Source organism: Ambystoma mexicanum, chromosome 14 (assembly GCF_040938575.1).
Source record: "Ambystoma mexicanum isolate Mex_15411 chromosome 14, UKY_AmexF1_1, whole genome shotgun sequence".
NCBI lineage: Eukaryota > Metazoa > Chordata > Amphibia > Caudata > Ambystomatidae > Ambystoma > Ambystoma mexicanum.
Window position 1 is genome coordinate 374159854 of NC_090940.1, and position 25188 is coordinate 374185041.

The following is a 25188-nucleotide window of genomic DNA, read 5'->3' on the forward strand; positions in this document are numbered from 1 at the left end:
AGGGGGTGGCACCCCGCGACTACCATCATGTTCACAAGCGCTGGGAAGACTCCAAGTCCAGGACCCACAACAAGGCTCAGCGCCTTCACAATGCTGGTGATGATCGAGTGAGGCGCCAGGGGCCGGTTGACCACCGTCGAGATGAGGGTCCTGGAGCGCTTCTACATGTAGGCCCAGGTCTTGGAGTTGGTGTTCTGGCTGGAGTCGATTTGGTAAGTGTTCATGTGTTCTTGTCCACCATAGTGCATGTGCATGTTGACGTGTGGCTGGAGTGTTCACCTTGGCCTTATGTCTGGCATGCCTCCTGTACAGATGTCTGTGTGCATGTCACTGACAGTGCTGCATGTGAGTCCATTCAGTTGTGTCCCACATCAATGGTGTCTGTGTTGCAATGCGTGATGCGCACCGGCATGTAACGACGTGCACATGTTTGCATACCTGTGTCTGGACTGGGGCATGTGAGAGGTGTGACACATGGGTGCTTATGTCACCATAATGGACATGCATGGTGTACATCTGCGTGTGTTGGAGTAGTGAGCGTGTGACTGGCCAACACTCCGGGAGGTATGTTACTGGAGTTCTTGATTTGTGATTGCCCCACACTGCCAATTTGCCCTCGAGTGCACTGTGACGTGATGGCTCCATGGCCTGCCTCATTACTGTCGGGTGATGTGTGTGAATGAGATGTGTATGTCCCATGATGTGTGTGTGTGTGTGTGTGTGTGAGCTGAATACACAATTATGATCTTGTGTCAGTGCCTTGTCCAAGGATGTGAATGTCTGTTGTGAATGACAGACATGTTTGTGAAGGTGTGTGAATGGCACTTCCCTGTGTGTATTGGAGGGTGATGATGGTTGTGACCTTTTACCGGTGCCAATGATGTACATTTGCATTGTGACAAACACATACACACATGTTCAGTAGCCTGATGTTTGTGTTCTATGTTTCCCTATCCATAGATGGAAGAAGAGGGCGGAGAAGGCGCTGTGGAGCACAGCAGCAGGGATGCCTCCACCAGGCACAGACGCAGGGCCCAGTCATCCTCCCATGTACCGTCATCTTCTGGGAGCGAGGACACTGGTGCTACGTCCGCAGCTACTGAGGGGAGGCCCAAGAGGGTGAAGTTGGTCATGGGCTCCTCGGCAGTGGGAGGGATAGGTGAGCCCACACAGGGGCAATCCGATGCGGAAGATGGGGAGGCATCCATGTTGGAGGAGGAGGTGCAGTCCAGGACTGGTGCAGTCCAGGGTCAGGGGCCAGAGGCAGTGCAGGTCACCGTGGAGGGGCCTGTACCTAATCCTGTCCCTGCAACTGCACCAGTATGCACCTGCGGGCATGCCTCAGGCCGGACCCATTCGCAGGTGGCGGATGTATCCACGCAAAATGGATCTACCACTACCTGCGGATGAAGCAATTCATGACAGGGTGGAACCGTTGCTAGCCGGTTTCGCGAAGGTGTACAGGCACCATTCGTGATGTGCAGGCTTCCAATCGGGGACTTGCACATCACATTGAGGTCTGTTGCCTCATGAACTGGCTATCTCAGTTCCTGGTCACAAATTTGGTATGTGTACTGCCCACTGCTGCGATCCACCCCCCCCCCCCTCCTCTTCTGTGCGCCAGTTGTCCTCCCTGCCGTCTTCCGGCCCAGATACCACTAGGGCCCCCTGTGTACTTGTCTCAACCCCAGCGGCCAGTCAGGTGGAGATCACATCCCTGCCACAGTCAGGAGTCGAAGGAGGATCAGCAGAGGTGGTCACTGCAGCAACAGGAGCCATGGCAATGGAGGAAGTGCAGGCACCAAGCAGCAGGGCATGTGCACGACGGGCCCGGGTGGTGTCATCATCCCGGGGGCTGTCCTTGTGGCGCAGGCACCGGGCATTTTGGCAGCAGCAGGCTCAGGGTAGGAGGCAACAGGAATAGGGGTGTTCATCATCAGAGGGGCAGGTATCGGCCACCAGGCAGGAGGCAAACGTTGACCTTACGACAAGGATGTCTTCCGTGTTGGAGCATTTGGGGCAGCAAATCTGGACAGAGCGGCAGTGGGCACAGGAGGCGCGACTCACCATGGCCAGGGCAGGGAATTCACTGCGTCAGGCAGAGAGGCGGGCGGAAGTCCTCGAGGAGACTTGCAGGGAGTTCGAGAGGAGCATGGAGGAGTCTCCCTGCAAGCCTTCGAGGAGGAAGCGGAGGCCCGCCTAGTGTAAGTGGACGCAATGCTCGATGCCCTGGCAGGGACTATGAGAGAGCATGGTGAGGAGATGGACTAGCCCGCTGCCTTTGTATATAGTTATTTAGGAGTAGGTTTCATTCGTTTTTTCATTTTATTTGCAGTTCCTGGACTTTGTGCTGCATCTTGTATGTCGTTGTTTTTGGATTGTATTTTTGGGATGTTTCTACTTGTTTTGGGACCATGGACCCTGGATCTTTGTTAATATTTGGATTTTAATTTGAACTTTTTTTTTTACCATGAAGGAATGGTTTTCTTATGTGATATCATTTGTACATACGTTAATGGACAGAGACCACATTTTTGAGTCTCTTATTTTTTTACATCACATTGATTTTGGTTTTCACTTTCTTTTGTTTTTTGATTTGGTTCATGCAGGTTTAATTTGATGGTTTTACTGTGTGTGACTTAGATACATGTTTTTGAATTCTTTTTTTTTTTTTTTTACATTGAAATCTAACTGGTGGGGGGTGGGGAAATGCGGTGGCGCCTGCCTGCAGGTTGCCATCACTGGTGGGGGCTGGGGACATGAGGCGGGGCCTGCCTGCAGGGTTTGATCACGGGTGATGGGGTGGCCATGTGGTGTGGGCTGCCTGCAGGTTATGTTCACAGGTGATGGTGTGGGTCCCATGTGGTGTGGGCTGCCTACGGGGTATGGTCACGGGGGATTGGGGGGGGGGGCATGTGGTGTGGGCTGTCTGCAGGGTATGTTCACAGGTGATGGTGTGGGTCCCGTGGTGTGGGCTGCCTACGGGGGTATGGTCACAGGGGGTTTGGGGGGGCATGTGGTGTGGGCTGTCTGCAGGGTATGTTCACAGGTGATGGTGTGGGTCCCATGTGGTGTGGGCTGCCTACGGGGTATGTTCACACGTGATGGGGGGGGCCATGTGGTGCGGGCTGCCTGCGGGGTATGTTCACATGTGATGGGGTGGCCATGTGGTGTGGGCTGCCTGCAGGGTATGTTCGCAGGTGATGGTGTGGGTCCCTTGTGGTGTGGGCTGCCTGTGGGGTATGATCACGGGTGATGGGGTGGCCATGTGGTGTGGGCTGCCTGTGGGGTATGATCACGGGTGATGGGGTGGCCATGTGGTGAGGGCTGCCTGTGGGGTATGGTCACGGGTGATGAGGGGGGGTCATGTGGTGTGGGCTGCCTGCGGGGGTATGTTCACACCTGATGCGGGGGCCATGTGTTGTGGGCTGCCTGTGGGGTATGATCACGGGTGATGGGGTGGCCATGTGGTGGGGGCTGCCTGAGGGGTATGATCACGGGTGCCGAGGTGGCCATGTGGTCTGGGCTGTGCCTGCGGGGTATGTTCACAGGTGATTGGGGGGTGGGGGCTGTGTGGTGTGGGCTGCCTGTGGGTTATGGCCACGGGGGATGAGGTGGAGGGGAGGGGACATATGGTGTGGGCTGCCTGCATGGTATGGGCTGCCTGTGGGGTATAATCACGGGTGATGGGGTGGCCATGTGGGGTGCCTGCGGGGTATGTTCACCGGTGATGGGGTGTGGGCTGCCTGCGGGGTATGGTCACGGGTGATGGTTTGGCCATGTTGTGTGGGCTGCCTGCGCGGTATGGTCATGGGTGAAATGGGGGGGGGGGCCCATGTAGTGTGGGCTGCCTGCGGGGTATGTTCACAGGTAATGGGGGAGGGGGTCGGGCATGTGGTGTGGGCTGCCTGCAGGGTATGTTCACAGGTGATGGAGAGGGGCATGTGGTGTGGGCTGCCTGCAAGGTATGTTCACAGGTGATGGGGGGGGGGGGGGGGCATGTGGTGTGGGCTGCCTGCAAGGTATGTTCACAGGTGATGGGGGGGGGTGGGGCACGTGGTGTGGGCTTTCTGCAGGGTATGTTCACAGGTGATGGTGTGGGTCCCATGTGGTGTGGGCTTCCTACGGGGTATGTTCACACGTGATGGGCGGGGGGCATGTGGTGTGGGCTGCCTGCGGGGTATATTCACAGGTGATGGTGTGGGTCCCATGTGGTGTGGGCTGCCTGTGGGGTATGTTCACACGTGATGGGGGGGGGGGGGCCGTGTGGTGTGGGCTGCCTGCTGGGTATAATCATGGGTGATGGGGGAGTTGGGGGCACATGTGGTGTGGGCTGCCTGCAGGATATGGTCACGGTTGATGGGGGGGGGGGGGGGGATTTGGTGTGGGCTGCCTGCGGGGTATATTCACAGGTGATGGTGTGGGTCCCATGTGGTGTGGGCCGGCTGCTGGGTATAATCATGGGTGATGGGGTGGCCATGTGGTGTGGGCTGCCTGTGGGGTATGTTCACAGGTGATGGGGTGGCCCATGTGGTGTGGGCTGCCTGCAGGGTATGGTCACGGTTGATGGGGGGGGGGGGCATGTGGTGTGGGCTGCCTGCGGGGTATGGTCACAGGTGATGGGGTGGGCCATGTGGTGTGGACTGCCTGCGGGGTATGTTCACAGGTGATTGGGGGGGGGCGCTATGTGGTGTGGGCTGCCTGCGGGGGTATGGTCACAGGTGATAGGGGGGCTTTGTTGTGTGGGCTGCCTGCGGGGTATGGTCACGGGTGATGGGGGGGGGGGCATGTGGTGTGGGCTGCCTGTGGGGTATGGTCACGGGTGATGGGGTGGGCCATGTGGTGTGGGCTGCCTGCGGGGTATGTTCACAGGTGATTGGCCCATGCGGTGTGGGCTGCCTGCGGGGTATGTTCATGGGTGATGATTTGGGCATGTGGTGTGGGCTGCACCTGCGGGGTATGTTCACAGGTGATTGGGGGTGGCCATGTGTTGTGGCCTGTCTGCGGGGTATGTTCACAGGTGATTGGGGGTGGCCATGTGTTGTGGCCTGCCTGCGGGGTATGGTCACGGGTGATTGGGGGGGGGGGGAGGGGGAGTTGAGAGCCATGTGGTGTGGGCTGCCTGCGGGGTATGTTCACAGGTGATTGGGGGTGGGGGGCCATGTGTTGTGGGTTGCCTGCAGGGTATGTTCACGGTTGATGGGGGGGGGGGGGGCTCCATGTAGTGTGGCTGCCTGTGGGGTATGGTCCACTGCTGGGGTCTGGCTGTTCCATAAGGAGGTGTCGTCTTACAGGGGAGTTGTGGGTGTATTGCACAGCCCTTCACACGCGATTTGGCCTTGTGCGAGCGGGATATGTGATTACGTTGGGTGCGGATGGCGTACGCATGGGCCTACCCATGAGATTTGGCTGGTGCGACCGTGGCACGCTCTGATTTTTCATGCGATTACGATGGGGGGGGGGTTGTGTGCTGTCCCACGGATGGGGCGGGGCCTTGCGCCGAAGTAGGCATTTCACTGGCTTTGTCCTGCGCACATGGTGTTTTGGGGGCATTACTGGCGCTGCTTTATGTTCATTGCGCCACGGCTACTGATGCCTCGGAGAATCCATGAATACGCATGCCGCGCAAACCAGCTTCTTCTCGGCACGTGGCGCTTGCGCTACTTCTGCGCTGGATTCAGTGAATCTGGCCCTATATTGTTAGATTGTGTTTTCTAATGAGTTCAAATATTTATTTAAATTATTGCACTTTACAGAAAAGAATAGTTTTATACAGAGAGACTCGAAGCCCTGTTTTGAAAATGCTGTTGAAATGATTCTCTTCAAACAGTAGTGCCTTTCCTTTCCCCTTCAGCAGAAGAAGTTGACATATTTGCAGTTCATGTTCATTAATGTTATTTTCATGTGTTTTGCATAGGTGAACATGCTCAGGAGACTCAGCTTCCACTCAAACCAACATTGGTGAGGACATCTTCGCGAGGTAACCTAAATGGGAACAAGCCATTTCCTCCAATTACCAGGGGTGCGAGCCCGCTGCCAGATAAATGCGATTTCAACCCAGCCATCATGAAAAAAGAACACTTTGAAAAAGACCAGAAACTTGCCATCGATCTTTCAGAATTGAGTGCCAAAGCGGAGTTTGATCAAGAAGAGGTTGGAATATATACATTTACAATTGTAGTTGTCTTTTCAATTTCTTACAGAAGACAGAATTACAACTCGTAGGATATTAGCCGCGCATAAGTCACTCATTCATTAATTAATTTCATACAAAGGGTGTTTACACAAAATGTCACACAAACCTCCACCTTTTTGTACAAATGGTAGCATGGATAGAGCTGGGTTATTACAATGTGTGTAGTGTGTAAGAACGAACAATGTTTATTATATTCTTGTAAACATTGAGTAGTAATGGACCACCTCTCTCGATTATAAGCAAAGTAAAAATAACTGTTGAATAATAAAGCCCTTCATACAATCATAACCACTGTCTACATCCCCTTTCACCACAGCACATACCACCCTTTGACCTTTTTTGTCTAAACATTGTTGAAACATTTTTGTTCTTCATTATACAATTCCAAGTTTAGGCTTGTGTTCAGTGTTCATATGGTGATAGCTGTTGTTCAAGTGAGCCCTTTTTGGGATGTTATTAAGTATTGAACATGCCATCACACTTCCTAAAGACTTCTGTTGGCTGCAGCTTGTTTAAAATATAACTTTCACCGATATTGCTCTTGGTTTCCACTGTCGATAAAGGGGAAGAGTTAGAGGGCTAATATAACATGATGCTGTTACAATCATGTGATGTCAAAGTATTTTGTGAAGCGCAGTTGTGGCAGGATTCTCTGTTGCTGAAATACACTGTGATAATCTTTGCAAGCATGAGGTTCGGCTGCTAATCTGTGTGAGTGAGAATTGGCTAATTCAAGGACTACTGGGTGTCCTTTCTCGCGCTGTAAATCAACTGTAGAGCGTTGCCAAGGAAGAGGATAGGAGACCTATTAAACCCCCTTCCGGTACAAAGCGCTTGTGGTGGGGAGACAGATGGTAGTGTAAGGTTTGTGTTAAGGTTTCTTTTATTTTTTGTGATCATGCCTTCTGGTGGCTCGAGGGGCAGGCGATGAGGTTCCTTCCTCAGGCAAGACCTTAGTACTTTCTCCAAAGCATATCCGTAGTAAATCCCTTTCAGCAGTATATGAAGTTAAAGAGAGTCACAAAATAACTCCTTATTTTAATAAGAATTCTGTGCCAGCGGTGTCTGTGAGTGACTTGTGTTTCCAGTTTCTGCAGTTGGTCATCAGTCTGCTCAACCGTCTAATGTTCTTGCTGATAATGCCATGGGATCTGCTTTAATCTCAAACTTCTATTCATATGGTCTGTTTCCTCCCACATATTTCTTATCTTATGATATCTCTATTTCCAGCTTCAACTGCTTGGGAAAAAATTGTCTTCTCGGCAGAGGGCGATGTGCATCTACAGTCGACCCATGTCCCTCGAGGGCTTCCATCTCGGTTGATGTCATCGTCAAGTATATGTACCACGCACAGCGGTCATTGGCTTGAGTTCCATTTTTCTGCAAATGCGATAGCTCCGAGGATTACGACACACTGCAGTTTTCGTCGGACAACGCTTCGACATGGCCTCGTCTTCAACACCTACTACTCCGAAGCCTGGTTTTAAAAAGTGCCTTAAATGCGGCGTCAAAATGTCCATCACGGACCCGCATAAGATATGCATTTGGTGCCTTGGTGTCGAGCATGAAACCTCTGACTGTCGGTCCTGTCTCCCTTTTTCCTAATCCCCAAAAAGGACAGATGATTTAGACTCATCTTGGACTTGGTATACTTGAACAAGTTGCTCAGGAAGGACAAGTTCAAGATGGTCACACTTTCTCAGATCCTTCATTCCCTCCAGCTCCAGGATTGGATGGCGTCATTGGACCTTCAGGATGCTTACTTTTATGAGCCCATCCATCACAAGCGCAGAAAGTACCTTAGGTTCGCTGTTGGCGGTTCTCATTATCAGTTTTGAGTTCTGCCATTCAAACTGACCTCCACCCCAAAGATTTTCACTAAGCTGATGGTGATTGTGGCAGCGAGCCTCAGGAGAGGGGGGGTGGGGATTCACGTCTACCCCTATCTGTATGATTGGCTGATCAGGGCATGTTAACCGAAACCAGCCCAGGAACATCTCAGCATAACCTGCCACTCTCTCCACAGACTGGGCTTCTCCCTCAATTACAGTTAGTCTCCCACTTGATACCATCTCAGAGATTCCAGTTCATTGGAGCAGTCCTGGATGCATCCTTGGTTAAGCCTAGTCACCCGAGGTGAGGGCTCAACACATTTTGCAGATGGTCACCAAATTCCAGAGTGTTCAGCGTCTGACTTTTTCAGGTTGCTCGGCCTCTTGGCATACTGTATTTTTCTGGTGCCAGATGCCAACATGAGAATGAGATCCCTTCAATGGGCTTTCAAGACACAATGGTCACAATTCTCAGCCAGGATGTCAGACCTTCTTCAGGTTCTAGGCAGAGTAGCACAGGATCTCCTGTGGTGGGCCTGCGGGGACAACATCCTGAAGGGAAAACCTTTTTGGCAGCCATGGCCGGAGATAACAGAAGTTAGACACCTCACTCGCGGGGTGGGCAGCCCACACCAATCTGTTAGTCAGCGAGTGTTCTCCATCGGAGTCCAAACTACACATCAACCTTTTGGAGCCGTGGTCAATCGGACTAGTGCCAAAGGCCTTTCTGTCCTCACTACGGTAAAAGAATGTCCTGATAATGATGGAAATTACGGTGACCATGTTCTACCTCAACAAGAGGTGTAGGGTCACTGCCACTGTGCAGAGTGGCAATGCAGTTCTGGACAATTCAAGAAGGAATCTCCCTATTAGCGGTTCACCTAGCCGGACAGGAGAACGCAACGGCGAAAGTGTCATGCATTCCGATTCCCTTCTCTCTAATGCCCCTTCTGTACTTCCCTCTAAAGCCCCTTCCGCACACATACCCACTCTTACTCGATTAGGGCGGCAGTCGTTTTGTGCCCATTGGCATCACCCACGGAAGCGGACAGGCATCAGTGACCGTCATCTGAATCGCCGGCCCCGTTTCTCCACTGGCAGCTCCCTTGGCGACTCGTCACAGGTCGTGTCGGGCGCCAGCTCTGGTCAGTTTGCATCACTTGACTCAGAAGATCCAACCAGGTGTTAACACTATGGAGCACGTGACGCGGAAGACCCGGATACGTGCTGTAGGCATGAATCAAGTGACACGGAAGACTTGATCACCTGACAACTTGGCAACAGGCTAAAAGCTTTGAGTACGTGCCTTTCCAGTGCTTCACAGCTGTTCAACCCGGCACTGTTTGGAGTACTCTTGACTTTCGACTCACAGCTTTTTGGACTACGAATTTGCTTAACGGATTCCCCTTGCTTCCTCCCTGGATTGTTTGCCCTCATCTCGTTACTTCTGGCATACCGACCTACGGACTGCGATACCTGGATTTCTTCTGATACTCTTTTCGGATCTGTTGTTAAATTGATCTCTCTCTGGAAACTTTCGACCACGGAACTCCTACGGACTGTTTTTGGATTATCCTGCACTGTTACCACGCTTAAAGTCTGCACCCGCAGCGCGCTCACAGGTATTTCCAGTGTGTGACCTAACTTCCAACAGCGCAGTGCCTAACCTTCTCCACCCGACTGCTTCCGGCGCTTATCACACACTGAGGGTGCTCTCAGAACGCTCCCCACATTGCTCACCCCGAGACCACTACTTGGTTGATATCCCATCCTCCTCCTATCTAGGTAAGCCGTCTAGTGGTTCATAGACTACTTTTCTGATTACTGCTTGTTTTGGCTTTATGGTAATTATCTACTCGCCTTTCAGCGGTTGGGGGTTTCCGGCGTTCTTGGTTCCTGGCACTCCAGCACCTAATACCTGTGGCTTCAAGGATCGCACAGGGAGTTATTGAGTATCTCCCTGTGTGGTACTTGGGGACAGAGGCTTTCATAATCTTCACGACCATCAAGTTCTAACAGGATGCTCTGAGCAGGCAGAACAGTCTCCCACGAGTGGGAACTAGCTCAGGAAGTCCTTAAAGAGATCTTCACCCTTTGGGGAGCCCCTCAAGTGGATCTGTTTGCGACCAGTGTCAACAGGAAGTGTAAACTGTACTGCTCCCGGGTATTTCTCCCAAGAGGAGCTCTAGGAGACACGTTTTGTAGTGGTCGAAGAGTTTCCACTGCTGTACGCGTTTCCTCCAGTTCCTGTCATTACTCACGTGATCAGGAGGTTAAGAAAGTTTGGGAACCCTTGATCCTAATTGCTCCGGATTGGGCCAGAAGGATATGGTACTCGGACCTTCTGGACATGTCCATCTGCCCTCTAATACGTCTTCCACAAAGAGAGGACCTTCTCTTGCGAGAGGAGTGTCGGGTTCTCCATCCAGAGGTCAAGACATTCAACCTTCACGCATGGTTTCGGAGTGGTTGAGATAAAAGGATTGGGACCTCCCGGATGACATAATGGAGATTTTGCTTCCGGCCAGAAGGGCAGCAACAAAATCTTTATGCTGCTGCCATTGGAACAAGTTCTGCAGCTAGTGTAGGGAAAAAGATGTGGACCCCTTGCAATGCGATACACCTACAGTGTTAACTTTTTTTACTGCATTTATCTAACCTGGGGCTACAGATTGGGACAATTAAGGGCTATCTGTCTTCGCTTTCCATATTCAAGTGCACCTCACAGGAGGCATCATATTTCAAAATACCCTTAATTACTCTGTTTCTTAAAGGACTCACAGATGTGTTTCAATTTATCAGATATACATCTAGCCAATTGGCTTTGTATAACGCAAAACAAACAACATTTACATAAAAATAATTGATCACATTTTGGTAATAAAAATTACATAACACTTCTAAAAACACATTATTCAAAACATTTAAAAACAGCCATAATTCTAATATAAAATGCTATAAAATATAATAAATTGATATCATTTCCTCTCATAAAAATCATCCATAGATCAAGATATTCATTCATATTAACAGCATTGTTATAAGATTTAAAATATTTGGTTCTCAAATCAAACTTTCACATAACATAATCAGATGATACAAAGACTCAGTAACATTATTGCCACATAACCTACATTTCCTATCTTCCCGTGCGATTCTTAATCTTTCACCTTTCGTCTCTAATGCCTCGGTTAAACTAAATTTCATCAATAAATAAGTGCAAAACGTATTAACACTTGGATAAGCCAAGATGTACTTAGGAGGCATCATTCTGGTGGATATTTCTTCAAATATTTTGCGCTATATGCTTTAGTGGCAATGGTGATCATGTTTTGTTCATAACGCAAGTTATGCAATGTCTTTTTTAGACACCTTTTCACAACCATTCGTTATCTTGTTCCTGGAGCACTCGCACTTGTCCATTTCCAATGCCCATAGTCCCAATTAGGACATTACCTTCTTGGCTTACAAATGCTTTGATATATGGAACAATGATCGTATCTGTTTGCAAGGTATACACTTTTTCATAACACATAACACATTGGCAAATATAAGCATTCCAAATTCCTTTGATATTAAATTCAAGCTACAGGTATTCCACACTTATACATTGCAGCAGACGTATAACTTTCTCAATATTTTTGCTTCAAAAACCACTAGTTGTTTTCCAAGTTGATGGCCCCATATCTCCACAGCATACAGTAGCATAGCTCTATTTTTTTCCATATAAATAGTTAGTACTGTAGAGACAGAGTAACCATTGTTTCTCCCAATATACATACTTGGAGAATTTACTGCTACAAGACATCGATTTTTCAATACAGACCATTGTGATGCCCAGTTTAGCTTCTCATCAATAATGATCCCAAGGTACTTACAGTAAGTGACTTGTTCAACCCTCTTTGAGTCTAACTTCCATGAGTATTTCCTCTGTCTTGGTTTTTTCGAGAATACCATCATTTTGCTTTTATCCATATTGATAGTTGGCCCATTTTCAGTGGAGTAAGCAACAAGAGAGTCAAGCATACGCTGCAGACCAACCGGGGTGTAGTCTAAAATTAACAGGTTGTCTGCGTACGCAGGCCATCGAATCGACACACCATTAATTTTTACTGGGTTTGCTTCCGGTATATTGAAGGCTATTTTCATGTCTGATAGATATAGATTGAATAGAATGGCAGCAATCATGCAACCTTGTTTTACCCCACAACAAGTTGGCATGAAAGAAGAGTCTTCCAGCTACATTCAATCTTATACGGTCAGAGATATCGGTATGGAGTAGCATCAACATTCTTAATAGGCCTTGCAGAATCCCCCCAAGAATTCAGTTTCTGCCATAGTCTGTTGCGTAGGATAGTATCAAAAATGGCTGAGAAGTCTATATGTGCACAATATAAATCTACATTTCCCTTACCCAATGAGTGCTCAACTACAGTTGTTAAAATCAATAAATTGTGAGTGGTACTAGATTGATCCCTAAATCCTATTTGGTTAATAGGTTGAATATTTTCCTCGGCAATCCATGCATTCAATTCTCGAAGCAATACTTTGGTAAAAATCTTTGAAGAGACATCAAGCATCGCTAGCATGCGAAAATGTGCCAGTTTATCCCCCTTTCTTGTGTACTGTTAATATGTGACTTGTTTTCCACAAGGCAGGAATAGTACCAGGTTGACCAATTTGCCTAAACAATAACAATAGCGAAGTTCCCCATATGTCAGGTTGTTTTCTTATCACTGAGTTACAGACACCATCCGGCCCTGCGGCACGTGAATTCTTTAGATTTTCAATGATCAAGATGATATCAAGTTCAGTGGCTTTACAATCCCATATTACATTGGGGATAGGAAAGATATTGTCAGACAATTCAGGCTTTCCCAGAGTGTCTTGTATGTATTTTCTGATTCTATAAAGGAGATCGATCTGGACTAAATACCAATTATCTCAACCACACAACCGAAGTCCTGATTACCCGGCACTCTAAGTCTGTAAAAAATAGACTGTATGCTTCAATATATAAAAAAATATATAATATAAGTGTATTCAGAACAAAATGAATTCAAGTAAAAACATAAATAGACCCAAAACATAGAACACAGTTCAATCAATAAAGTAATACCTAAACATTTCGCCTAAAACATCCTAACATGATTTGACAAACACAAAACACAGTCTACTAAAACATTCAACATTCTACATGTGTTGTAAAAATGATTCCCGACATGTTTCTGTTCTTCCAAAGCCTCAAAAGGGTGAACATTCTTCAGGGGAAACTTCTGTAAAAATTGTTGTAGACTGCTTCAACACTGTGTACAAGGGGTCATTTCTCACATCACATTAATGGATGTGCCTAAAATACAAAAAAGGGGGCTCTTCAGGGAGGGGTCAAGAGATTCCAATACTAAATACACCATCACACACTACAGTATAGATTTCTGGAGTATGCAGACTGGAGGAATGGCCGACATTGAAGCCAACCTCCCAACAGTTCTATCAATGAACTCAAAAAAATTACCTTCACTGGGAATTCTCTTCAAAGGTGTGCTCTTAGTTAATGCTACACCACATGCAACAATTAGCAAATACCTCTACTTCCACCATAGGTGCAAAATGTCGCCACAAGATTCTGTTAAAGACACTGCAGAGACAAAAAGTGCATATACCCAACTATTAGTACGGGTAATGACTAACTCCTATCCAGATATGAGTCACAGGGGAGAGTCTAGTTCCAATCAATTACCTTCAAAAAGTCGAAATCCAGATGCTTACATCGGGGATTACAGGGTGCCCAAATTCAACTTGTGATTCAAAGAGACAATCACGTCCCAAAATCACCCAGGGCCAAAACAACAAAAAACCTTGGTTTCAATAGTCACATAATGCCTTAATTACAATAAACTGATGATGCCAAACAACATGCTGGTTAGTCCTCCCAACACCAAGTAAACTCTTCACATGATAGTTACCACCATTGTGCATAGTGATGGGAACTATGAAAAACCGGCTGCATATTTGAAAAACAAAGTGAATCCATCACCACCCGCAATGTCAGGACAAAAACATTAACATAAGCACACGTCCTCCCATAGTAGTAGCTACAAGGCTATTTTCCTTTCCTATTCTCGCTCTACACCTCTCTTCTTGCCCCTGCTATTTCCTTATTTGGCATCTCTCACCATTTCTATGCCGACGACACGCAGCTCTTTCTTTCCTTCTCTTCCTTCTGTCCTGACCTCCACCTTAAACTCTTCCTGTCTTACTGCAATTAAAAACTGGATGTCTTCTCGCTTCCTTTCCCTTAACTCCGACAAAACTGAAGTAGTTTTCTTCCCCTCCAACTCACTTCCCCCCACTCCTCCTCATTTTATTCATTCTCCCCCCTCTAATCTTACTTTCTCCCCCCACGCTCGCAATTTAGGCATTCGCTTTGACTCCTCTTTCACTTTTTCCCACCATATTTCTCTCCCCTCTCGCGCCTGTCGCTACCACCTCTATAATATTCACAAGGTCCGCCCCTGTCTTACTTTCCATGCCACTAAACTTTTAATCTCCTCCCTTATCTTCTCTCTCCTCTTCTACTGCTCCTCCTTACTCTTTGGTCTGCCTACTTCACATCTCGCCCCCCTCAAATCTATCTACCATTCGTACCCTCTGTCTCCTCACCCCCTGAGACTCTATCTCTGCTTCCCTATCCTCCATTGGCTGGCTTCCCTTTCACTCCCAACTTAAATTTCATTTCCTCTGCTTAGTCTTCAAATCTCTCCATGATCTCGCTCCCCCTGATCTCTCTTCCCTTCTCTTTCTACACTCCCTCTCGCTCCCTTCGCTCCGCTGACCACTTCCTTCTCACTGTTCCTCCTTCCTCTTGTGCCTCCTCTCGTTTCCGCTCCTTCCAACTCCTAGCTCGCCTCCACTGAAACTCCTTACCTCTCAATCCGCTCTATTCCTACCTTTTTTTCTCATTCCGCACCGCCCTTAAATCTCTCCTTCTCCATTCTCCACCATGATTCCCCTCCCCCTTATCACTTCCCCAACCCTCTTCCCCTTAATCACCTCCCTCCTCACCCCCTTCGCCCCTCCCGTTCCCCTTCTCCTCCTCCTACCCATCCCTCCCTCTTCCTCCCAGTTCTACTCCACTACTCTTCCCCTCCCCCTCTCTCTAATTGCTCTACATACTGTTTTGGTTGGTCTGATTCAAAATTGTTATTTGGTTCTACTGTTAATGTTAATTTTTTATCGTTAAATGTACCCTGTTAAAATGTGGAGCTCTTTGGCGTAAAGCGCTATATAAACCTAATAAATACAAATACAAGGCTGAAACAAGAACAGCGGCGTCCAAAGAGCACGTGAAGCAAAAATGAAACAACAGTGGCGAGCAATAGCCGTGTTTACCATGTACTCACCAGAAAAGCAGCGAAATGCCAACAACCCGTACTTCAGGTAGAAAACACACTGGGTGTATCCCGAATGCGAAAGTGCAACCGGTAGGGAACAATAAAGACCGACTAAGCCATTAAATAGAAAGCAGTAGTCACAAAGAAAGGACCACTCGCAGATGAACAGAAAGCGGCCATATTGAAGGTGATATTACAGATTCAAATACCAACACTATATTAATGTGTCGACGCAGCTAAGAAAAAAGCGCAGCAATTGCAAAGAGGTCGGAAAACGCAGTGTGGGAGGTTTAGTACCACACAAAAATGAGTGCTAAAGGAAATCGTAAGGACAATTACTGTTAACACCCACGGTACTTGTTGAAGCTGCCTACAATCCACATATGCATGACAATCCATTTAAACGTCATCAGAAATTAACCAATGACTGTGTTACTGAGGTTACTCGTCACGCATCTATCAACTTGCAAATCTATTTTTTTAGCTTTAGTGGAATGGAACGAAGGCAACAAGGCGAATGGCAAGGGAGGGGTCGCGAGCACCCCAGTACCCAAAAGATTAATATTATACAAATGTTGCCACTGGTGAATGCTGATACATTTCAATACATTCGTATATGGTAACAGAGGTTGGACACGCCGACCCCATCATGTAGTATAGTATGAATTATCGTGTAGGGAATATTCATGACAAAATTCCTTTTTAAATCTCCAACATGTTACACAGCATAGGTGACAGTCTGACATTAATCCAATGCAATAAGAAAAAGTTGGAAAGAATGCATTGGCTATATTACAGATGAGAATACTTAAGCTTCACCAGAACATGTAATTCAAACAAGGGTCACACACTTTTTTTCTTTTTTCAGACGGAACAAAGAGAATGATTCAAGTTAGATTCACACACTGCCAATCAATTGCCTCATTCAAACCTACTCTGTAGTTTGAAAATCATTTTTTGTTCGAAATTGAGCAATTTGCGATCAATCTCTTGCTTGCTGATTCCATGTATCTTTTTTAATATTAGCCATGTAAAATCTGTGTGTGTTTGATCTTTTTCCAAAAAATGTTTGACCCGAGGGGCTGTAATTATTTTATTCTTTATACAGCGCCGGTGTTCAATCATCCGAACCCGGCATTTTCTATTTGTCTTGCCTACATATTGTAGGACGCAAGGGCATGTCATCAAATAAATGACATTCTGAGTATTACAATTTGTCACTTCATTGAAATTCCACACCAGATCTGGTTGAATTTGAAAGGTCCTTTTCTCTTCTGTTTGTCCACACATACTGCATCTACCGCAAGGAAAATGTCCCATTACATCCGGTAGACCCCACAGTGTGGTTAATCGTGCTCGTTTAATCTGAGTCTCTGTTACATCGTTTTGGACCAACCTATTCCATAGGCTCTGGCTCTTCTTAAAAGCGACCAACAGAGGTAGAGCTTCTTTGCCATGGTACGCTATCTTCCAGGTTTTTTTAATGATGGTTTTGATCGCATACGAAAGATTAGAATACGTGTTAACAAACACTTGGCCTCATTACAATCGACCCGGTATGGAAACAACGGTGGCGGTAAAACCGCCGCCACCGTTGTATCCATGCCGGGTGATCACAACTCCTGCAGGCTGAGGCATCAAACCCGTCAGGTCTGACCTGGCGGGTTTAACACTGCCCGCCTGCAGGCGGACGAGGAAACACCGGCACCATCACGAGATGGTGCCGGTGTTTCCATGATCCCCGTTCCCATTGAGTCCTATTACACTCAATGGGAATGGGGATTAACACCATTCCGCCTCCGGAATTCTCTGGTCACCGGGGTTGTAATGCCCCGGTAATTCCGGGAATCACGGAGGCGGAATGGTGATATGAGTCCGGTGGTAACCAGGTGGTTTTACCGCCTCGGTTACCGCCTGACTCGTAATGAGGCCCCCTGTCCCAATCTCTCTGGCCTGTTTCTGGGTCTTTTCCAGCAAAGCTTCCCGATTATTGTTATAGGCCTTCTTGGAAGCTGTCCTGATAACTCGTGGGGGGTAGCCCTTGGTCAACAGTTTGTGTCCGAATGTTGGCGCTCTTACTATAATTCTCCTTGCAGCTACTATTCCTCTTCAACCTCAGGAACTGTCTAAAGGTGTAAATTCATTTTCATATGTTTAGCATAGTAACTGCTATAATTAAGTAAGGCGTTTTTATCAGTAGTCTTGCTATAAGGTTTAACTTTCAACATCCCCATAGAATGGAAAATGGTGATGTCCAAAAAGTTAATTTCACTTTCGCTAATACATTTGGTGAATTTCAAATACCGGTTTTGTTGGTTCAACCAGTCCACAAAAACCGTTGGCCTGTTCCAGGGAACCATCCCACACAATGAGAACATCGTCAATATAAGGCAGCCATTTCCTCAATAGATGGCCAAAAGGATTAGTGGCTTGATATATGATGGACTTATCAAAAAATTCAACGTACAGGTTAGCCCAGTTACGGGCCATGGCAGCCCCCATTGCAGTACCCTCAATTTGTTGAAAAAACTTTCCCTGAAACTGGAAGTTCCGAGTGAGTGCGAGTTCAGTACACCATAAGATGAAGCCGTTACTCACTGGGTGTCCATCTTCTCTGCCCAAAAAGATCTCCTCAATGACATCCAAAGTGGCTTTTTGGGGAATCCTAGTGATGGGGTCGACGTGTTCAACCCCTTTGTTACCATATACAAATGTATTGAAATGTATCGGCATTCACCAGTGGCAACATTTTGTATAATGATTCATCTTTTGGGTACTGGGGTGCTCGCGACCCCTCCCTTGCCATTCGCTTTGTTGCCTTCGTTCCATTCCACTAAAGCTAAAAAATAATTAGCAAGTTGATAGATCGTGACGAGTAACCTCAGTAACACAGTCCTTGGTTAATTTCTGACAATGTTTAAATGGATTGTCATGCATATGTGGATTGTAGGCTGCTTCAACAAATACGGTGGTTGTTAACAGTAATTGGGCCTCATTACGACCCAGGCGCTAAGTGAAAAACGATGGCGGTAAATGGTTACCGCCATCGTTTTCCGCCAGGCACGATTATGACCCGTGACCGTTAACTACGATGCCATTAGCGCCATCGTAGTTAACGCTGCCGCTAACTGCACCAAGGGAGCGCGCACGCGACCTCCCACACCGTACTTGGCGCCATGGCGGTAAGGTACGCGAATGCCGACCCGAGCGGACATGCACCTAACGCCATCACCCAGGCCGTTAAGTACCTTACCGCCATGGTGCTAATTACGCCATCGCGAACCAACCGTAAAGGGACATGTAAAGTGAATGCAGCTGCCACAGGTGCACAGAAACAGCACAGGTGAAGGCAATACAGACTCAGGAAGTACAAAAAGTGCACACCCCACCCCTTCCCACACCCAGTCACACTCCACAACGATACCAATACGACTAGCAATGTTGGGGCTGGAGGACCTGATAGCAATGCGAGTGCTACAACTGCAGCAACAACAACAACAACAACAACAACAACAACCGGCTGCATGGAGGAGACGCAGGAGGAGAAGGAGGGCAAGGCAGGGCCAGCTAGCCCCACCAGCACAGCCAGTGGCACCACGCAGGCAGCCCCCAATCCCACGCATCAGAGCCAGTCCATTCAACCTCACTGCAGAGCAGATCCATACCCTGTACCGTTTGGACCGGGACACCATTACCGCCAACGTAGACATGACACACAACGACATCGTCAGCATGATAGAAAGTCCAACCGCCATCCCACCCCTACTGAAGGTAGTGTCTGTACTCCACTTCCTGGCCACAGGCACCTATCAGCACACAGTGGGGCACTTGCATGGAATCTCACAACCATTATTCTCACGTACGCTCACCCAAGTGCTCGATGCCCTCCTCAAGCACACAGATGACCACATCTCATTACCACGGACTGCCCAGGAGATAGAAAACACCAAAGTGGGATTCCATGCACTAGCAGGCATACCTGGTTGCATTGGTGCCATCAACTGCACCCATGTGGAATTGGTTGTTCCACGTGCCATGGAGGTACCGTACCGCAACCGGAAACAGTACCACTCAATTAACGTGCAAATGGTCTGTGACTCCAACAAGATCATCAGACATTGTTGTGCCCGATTCCCCGGATCAACCCATGACGCAATGGTCCTGAGGAACTCCACAATACCACGCTACATGGAGCGACATGCAGGCCCAAGATCCTGGCTACTCGGTGAGTCCAATGTCATGAGCATGGAAATGTGAAGTGGGTAGGTGAATGACGTACCGATGCATACTCCACCTGGCTGAAAGGGGGGGGGGAAATGATGCATACTCCACCTGGCTGTGAGTAGCAGAGAGAACGGAGATAGATGATACCCTAGAGCAACCCAGACTCCACCCAACGCCAGTAAAGCCAATACCCAATGTATGCAGCCCTCCCCTGTGAATGAGGTCGTGCCCCAACCATGACACAACCATCTGCATGTGCATTTTACCAAATCAGACCCCATTGCCAACAATGCAGAACACCTAAATGCACCAAACACCATCAACCGACAGGCCTGTCCCCCACAACTGACCACGAAGGAGGCACATGACGGACAGAAACATCAACACCCCATTACACAGACAGCAGGGCCCCCAAAATGGCCCTGTCCACATCACCATCGCTCACTGGGGCCATGATGAGGCGCACAGAAATGTTGCAATGATGTGCGCATTGCCATTACAGGACATGTGCCAGGCCAACTAACCAAACGGCATGAACGGACACAGTGGATGGGCACTCACAATGCACTCCACCCCACTGCATACATTGGGTGATGGCATGCAAGACAGGCCATGGGAGACATGAGCATATACTTGTTGCATTGTGTGAATTGATCAGTGCATGTAGGAGTGATCCAAAGTAACAGTTGGATACAAGCCATGGTGGCACATCATGTTTTTTGTCATGCGTCATGACTGACACATACAATCTCGCCCAAATACAGGTGATGCAGGCTATCCCCTGAAGAGGTGGCTCCTTACACCAGTCCGGAACCCGCAGAACCAGCACGAGGAGGACTTCAACCGTGCACATACACGTACCCGTGTGGTCATAGAGCAAACATTTGGCCTATTGAAGGCACGGTTCCGATGCCTCAGCAGGTCTGGTGGTGCACTCCTGTACCGCCATGAGAAGGTGGCAAAGATAGTCATGTCATGTGTCATGCTACACAATATGTGCGTCAGACGGAATGTGCCCCTGCCCCCTGACGCAGAACTGCAACCACCTGACGATGAGGATGAGGAGGGTGCAGATGGGGCGGCACCCTATGGAGGAGGCGATGCCCAGGAGGGGCGTGCAATGCGCCAAACTATCATCGACCACTGCTTCTAACACACACGGCTGGTGTGTACCACATGGAGACTGCACTTGGGCCACTGTGTGTTCCTGGGACATGCACACTGTGGACTGTACACCAATAAAGCACACATATGCAATGAAAATGTCGACACAATTCATTTTGGAGAAGCAAAAAGTGTATTTCGGAGATAACATGTCGTGGCACACCCCCTCCCCCCTCCCCCCTGAATACCCCAACACACCCACTCCCCCCTCCCCCCTGAATACCCCAACACACCCACTCCCCCCTCCCCCCTGAATACCCCAACACCCCCTGTGATCAAGTGGCTGATGTATTATTGCACCGGGCAGGCACTATTGGCAGCCCCCTCTCCCAGACCCCGGGGCACCCCTGCCTGTGCTCCGCAGGGTCCTGCCTGATCGGCGGACGGGGCTGCTCGGGGTGGAACTGGCAGCGGAGGATGTGCTTGGCTGCTCAGTTGGATGCATGTCCCGAATTGAGCGTGCAAGCTCAGACAGCACGCGCCGCATGTCAGCAAGTTCGGCACAAATGTCCTTTGTGCAGGACTGCATGTCAGCCCTCAGGGTCTCGGAGGTTTGCACCATCGCTGCCCTCAGGGTCTTGGTGCTTTGCACCATCGCTGCCCTCAGGGTCTCGGTGCAGTGTTCCATTGAGTCCCTTGCACCCCCACATTCCGTGACATGCTCATTAAGGAGCGAGGAGAGTTGCTGCTGGCGAGTTATGAGCTCCTCCAGGCTCTCTTGTTCCCTCTGTGCCATGCCTATTGCCTGTGGTGTGTCCATGGGGCTGCTCCCCTCCTGCAGACTTACAACAGGGCTTGGGGGGGATGGCCAATCGTCATCATCGATTTGCACCGGTGTGGCATCCTCATGTGGGCTGCTTTGGGACAGGGTGGGGGATTGGATGTGGGCAGTGGGGGGTCCCACATCAGTATCCTCTGCATCCCCTGCATCACTGTCTGAGCAAGCTGGTATGGCAGCAGTTTCCCCCATAGTGCTGCTTCCTGCTGAACCTGTCCCCTCTGTGGGAACCATTTGGGGGATGTTTACTGCTTCTGCTGCAGCTACCTTGCTACCTGCTGGGGTGCCGGTCAGTGGCCTGTCCTGTTGTCTGGCACCGGCTTTTGGCTGCTGTGGTGTTTTTTCTGCTGCAGCAGAGGTGGAGGGTTGTAGTGTTGGCCCTGTGGTCCTGGCCCTCTTGACAGGTGTGGTGTCAGGTGTGTCCTCATCATCGGGTTCTGAGTTTGAGCCTGTGGTGGAGCAAAGGAGGAAGAGTGTTATTGATGGGTCTGCGTACATTGCGCGTGCATCGTGATGGATGACATCATTTGGGTTACTAGATGCGGCACATTTGAGGCAGGGGCATACAGGTTGTCTCACTTTTGCGTGGAAGTAGCATGGAGGTATGTGGGTGCCTGCAGTTAGGGTGTGCATACTGCATGCGTACTGGGTGGAGGTCAGATGTGGCTCTAGGCAGTGCCCTGCTGATGTGTTGCATTTACACTATGGGGTAACATTGGGCTTCACATGAATGGACTTCAGTGACTCTAGCATGGCTTCATTTGAGGCACCTACCTGCATCGCCTGATGCCGGTGCTCCTCGCTCCATCCCTCCTACCCCTTCAATGGACTCCATCCCGATTGTTGAGGCGCATATTTCTTCCCAGGGCTGTAGTTTGATTGGGGACTCAGATCCTCCCCCGGTCGCCATGCCCATGTTGCGGTTCGCCGAGAGGATGCTCCTGACGCGGAGCCGGAGATCGTCCCAGCGCTTCCGGCACTGCCTTGCGTTGCGGGGGACGGTCCCTACCGCACTAACCCGCTGGGCAACTAAGGCCCATATGGCCTTCTTCTTCACAATAGCCGGCCGGGTCATCTGTGTGGAAAAGACCACAGCGGAATTCTCCTGTAGGGTCTCAGCAAGTATATTGAGCTCCTCCCTTGTGAACCGGTCTTGCCACTGCCGGTCACAGGCTTTTCGGACAGATTTGGGCATTTTCGAGCAGGGAAATGGGTAGGTATTGGTTTTTGCAGGGTCTCAGGGTCAGATGTCCAGTGGTTGCGGAGGATGCCGATGGATTGTGTTTTTCAAGATGGCCGCCGTGCTCTTTCCCGTTCCGGCGCGATGGCGCTACTTCCGGTTCCGCTTATTTACGGTGACCGTAAAGTACGCTGACCGCTAATTACGGTCACCGCTAAGTACGGTGACCGCTAAGATGGATGGCGGAAGTGTACCTAGCGCGGCGGACGACGCCGGTGAGTGCCGTTTTGGGGTCATTTCCGCCATCGCGTACTTTACATTACCGCCATGGCGTAAAGCTCGTGCCCGATGGGTCGGAATGAGCCGCACTTTACGCCATCGGGCCAAGCCGTAAACGCTATTTACGCCATGGCGGTAATGTCCGATACTTACCGCCTGGGTCGTAATGAGGCCCATTGTCCTTACTATTTCCTTTAGCACTCATTTTTTGTGGTACTAAATCTTCCAAACTGTTTTTCGAGCTCATTGCAATTGTTGCGCTTTTTTCTTAGCTGCGCCAACACATTGATATAGTGTTGGTATTTGAATCTGTAGTATCACCTTCAATATGACCGCTTTCTGTTCGTCTGCGAGTGCTCCTTTCTTTGTGACTATTGCTTTCTATTTAATGGCTTAGTCTGTCTTTTGTGTTCACTACCGTTTGCACTTTCGCATTCGGGATACAGCCAGTGTGTTTTCTACCTGAAGTACGGGTTGTTGGCATTTTGCCGCTTTTCTGGTGAGTACATGGTAAATACGACTATTGCCCGCCGCTGTTAGTTTCATTTTTTGCTTCACATGCTCTTTCGACGCTGCTCTTCTTGTTTCTGCCTTGTAGCTACTACTATAGGAGGAAATGTGCTTATGTTCATGTTTTCGTCCTGACATTGTGGGTGGATTCACCTTGTTTTTCAAATATGCAGCTGGTTTTTCATAGTCCCTGTCACTATGCACGATGGTGGTAACTATCATGTGAAGAGTTTACTTGGTGTACGGACAAACCAGCATGTGTTATGGCATCATCAGTTTGTTGTAATTAAGGCATTATGTGACTATTGAAACCAAGGTTTCTTGTTGTTTTGCCCCTAGGTGATGTTGGGACATGATTTTTATGTCTCTTTGAATCACAAGTTGAATTTGGGCACCCTGTAATCCCTTATTTAAGCATCTGGATTTCAACTTTTGTGAAGGTAATTGATTGGAACTAGACTCTCACCTGTGACTTGTATCTGGATAGGAGTTGGTCATTACCCGTACTAATAGTTGGGTATATGCACTTTTTGTCTCTGCAGTGTCTTTAACCGAATCCTGTGGCGACATTTTGCACCTATGGTGGAAGTAGATGCATCTGCTAATTGGTGCATGTGGTGTAGCATTAACTAAGAGCACACCTTTGAAGAGAATTCCCAGTGAAGGTAATTTTTTTGAGTTCATTTATACTGTTGGGAGGTTGGCTTCAATGTTGGCCATTCCTCCAGTCTGCATACTCCAGAAATCTATACTGTAGTGTGTGATGGTGTATTTAGTATTGGAATATCTTGACCCCTCCCTGAAGATCCCCCTTTTTTGTATTTTAGGTACATCCATTAATGTGATGTGAGAAATGACCCCTTGTACACAGTGTTTGAGCAGTCTACAACACATTTTACAGAATTTTCCCCGGAGGAATGTTCACCCTTTTGAGGCTTTGGAAGAACAGAAACATGTCGGGAATCATTTTTACAACACATGTAGAATGTTCAATGTTTTAGTAGAGTGTCTTTCGTGTTTATCAAATCATGTTAGGATGTTTTAGACGAAATGTTTAGGTATTAGTTTATTGATTCCACTGTGTTCCATGCTTTGTGTCTATTTATGTTTTTACTTGAATTCATTTTGTTCTGAATACACTTATATTATATATTTTTTTATATCTTGAAGCATACAGTCTATTTTTTACAGACTTAGTGTGCCGGGTAATCAGGGACTTCGGTTGTGTGGTCGAGATAATTGATATTTAGTCCAGATCTATCTCCTTTATAGAATCATATGTATTTCCCCTGCTGGTGGAGGTAGTTGTTGTGTTTGGTAGGGGTATTGTATTATATACCTATTTAGAACACACTTGTATGTATTTTCTCCATGTTTCCTCAGAGATACAATTGATAGTTACGTCACGTTTACTGTTCTTTCTAAGCAGGTCCCAAATCCCTTCAGTATTATTAGATAAGGCCAACATTGCTATATCTTTCCATTGTTTAATCTCGCTTTCCATTTTGTGCCCTTTGAGCCACTTTTTATAGTTCTTTTTAAGGTTTTTAATGAGGCATGCAATGGCGTGCGCTGATAAATTGTACTTAGCACACTTCGAATACCAGTGCGGAGGTTCTTTTTTGCATCTC

General features: G+C 48.2%; 1 protein-coding gene across 2 annotated transcripts in view; it reads left to right on the top strand.

Moving 5' to 3' along the window:
* Positions 1–25188, top strand: part of TOGARAM1 (TOG array regulator of axonemal microtubules 1) — a 1414449-nt gene that overhangs the window by 145427 nt on the left and 1243834 nt on the right. For both annotated transcript variants that reach the window (XM_069637491.1, XM_069637490.1), the window contains exon 5: positions 5918–6153. In XM_069637491.1, the coding sequence (XP_069493592.1) occupies positions 5918–6153 (236 nt within the window). The remainder of the gene's footprint in view (positions 1–5917; positions 6154–25188) is intronic.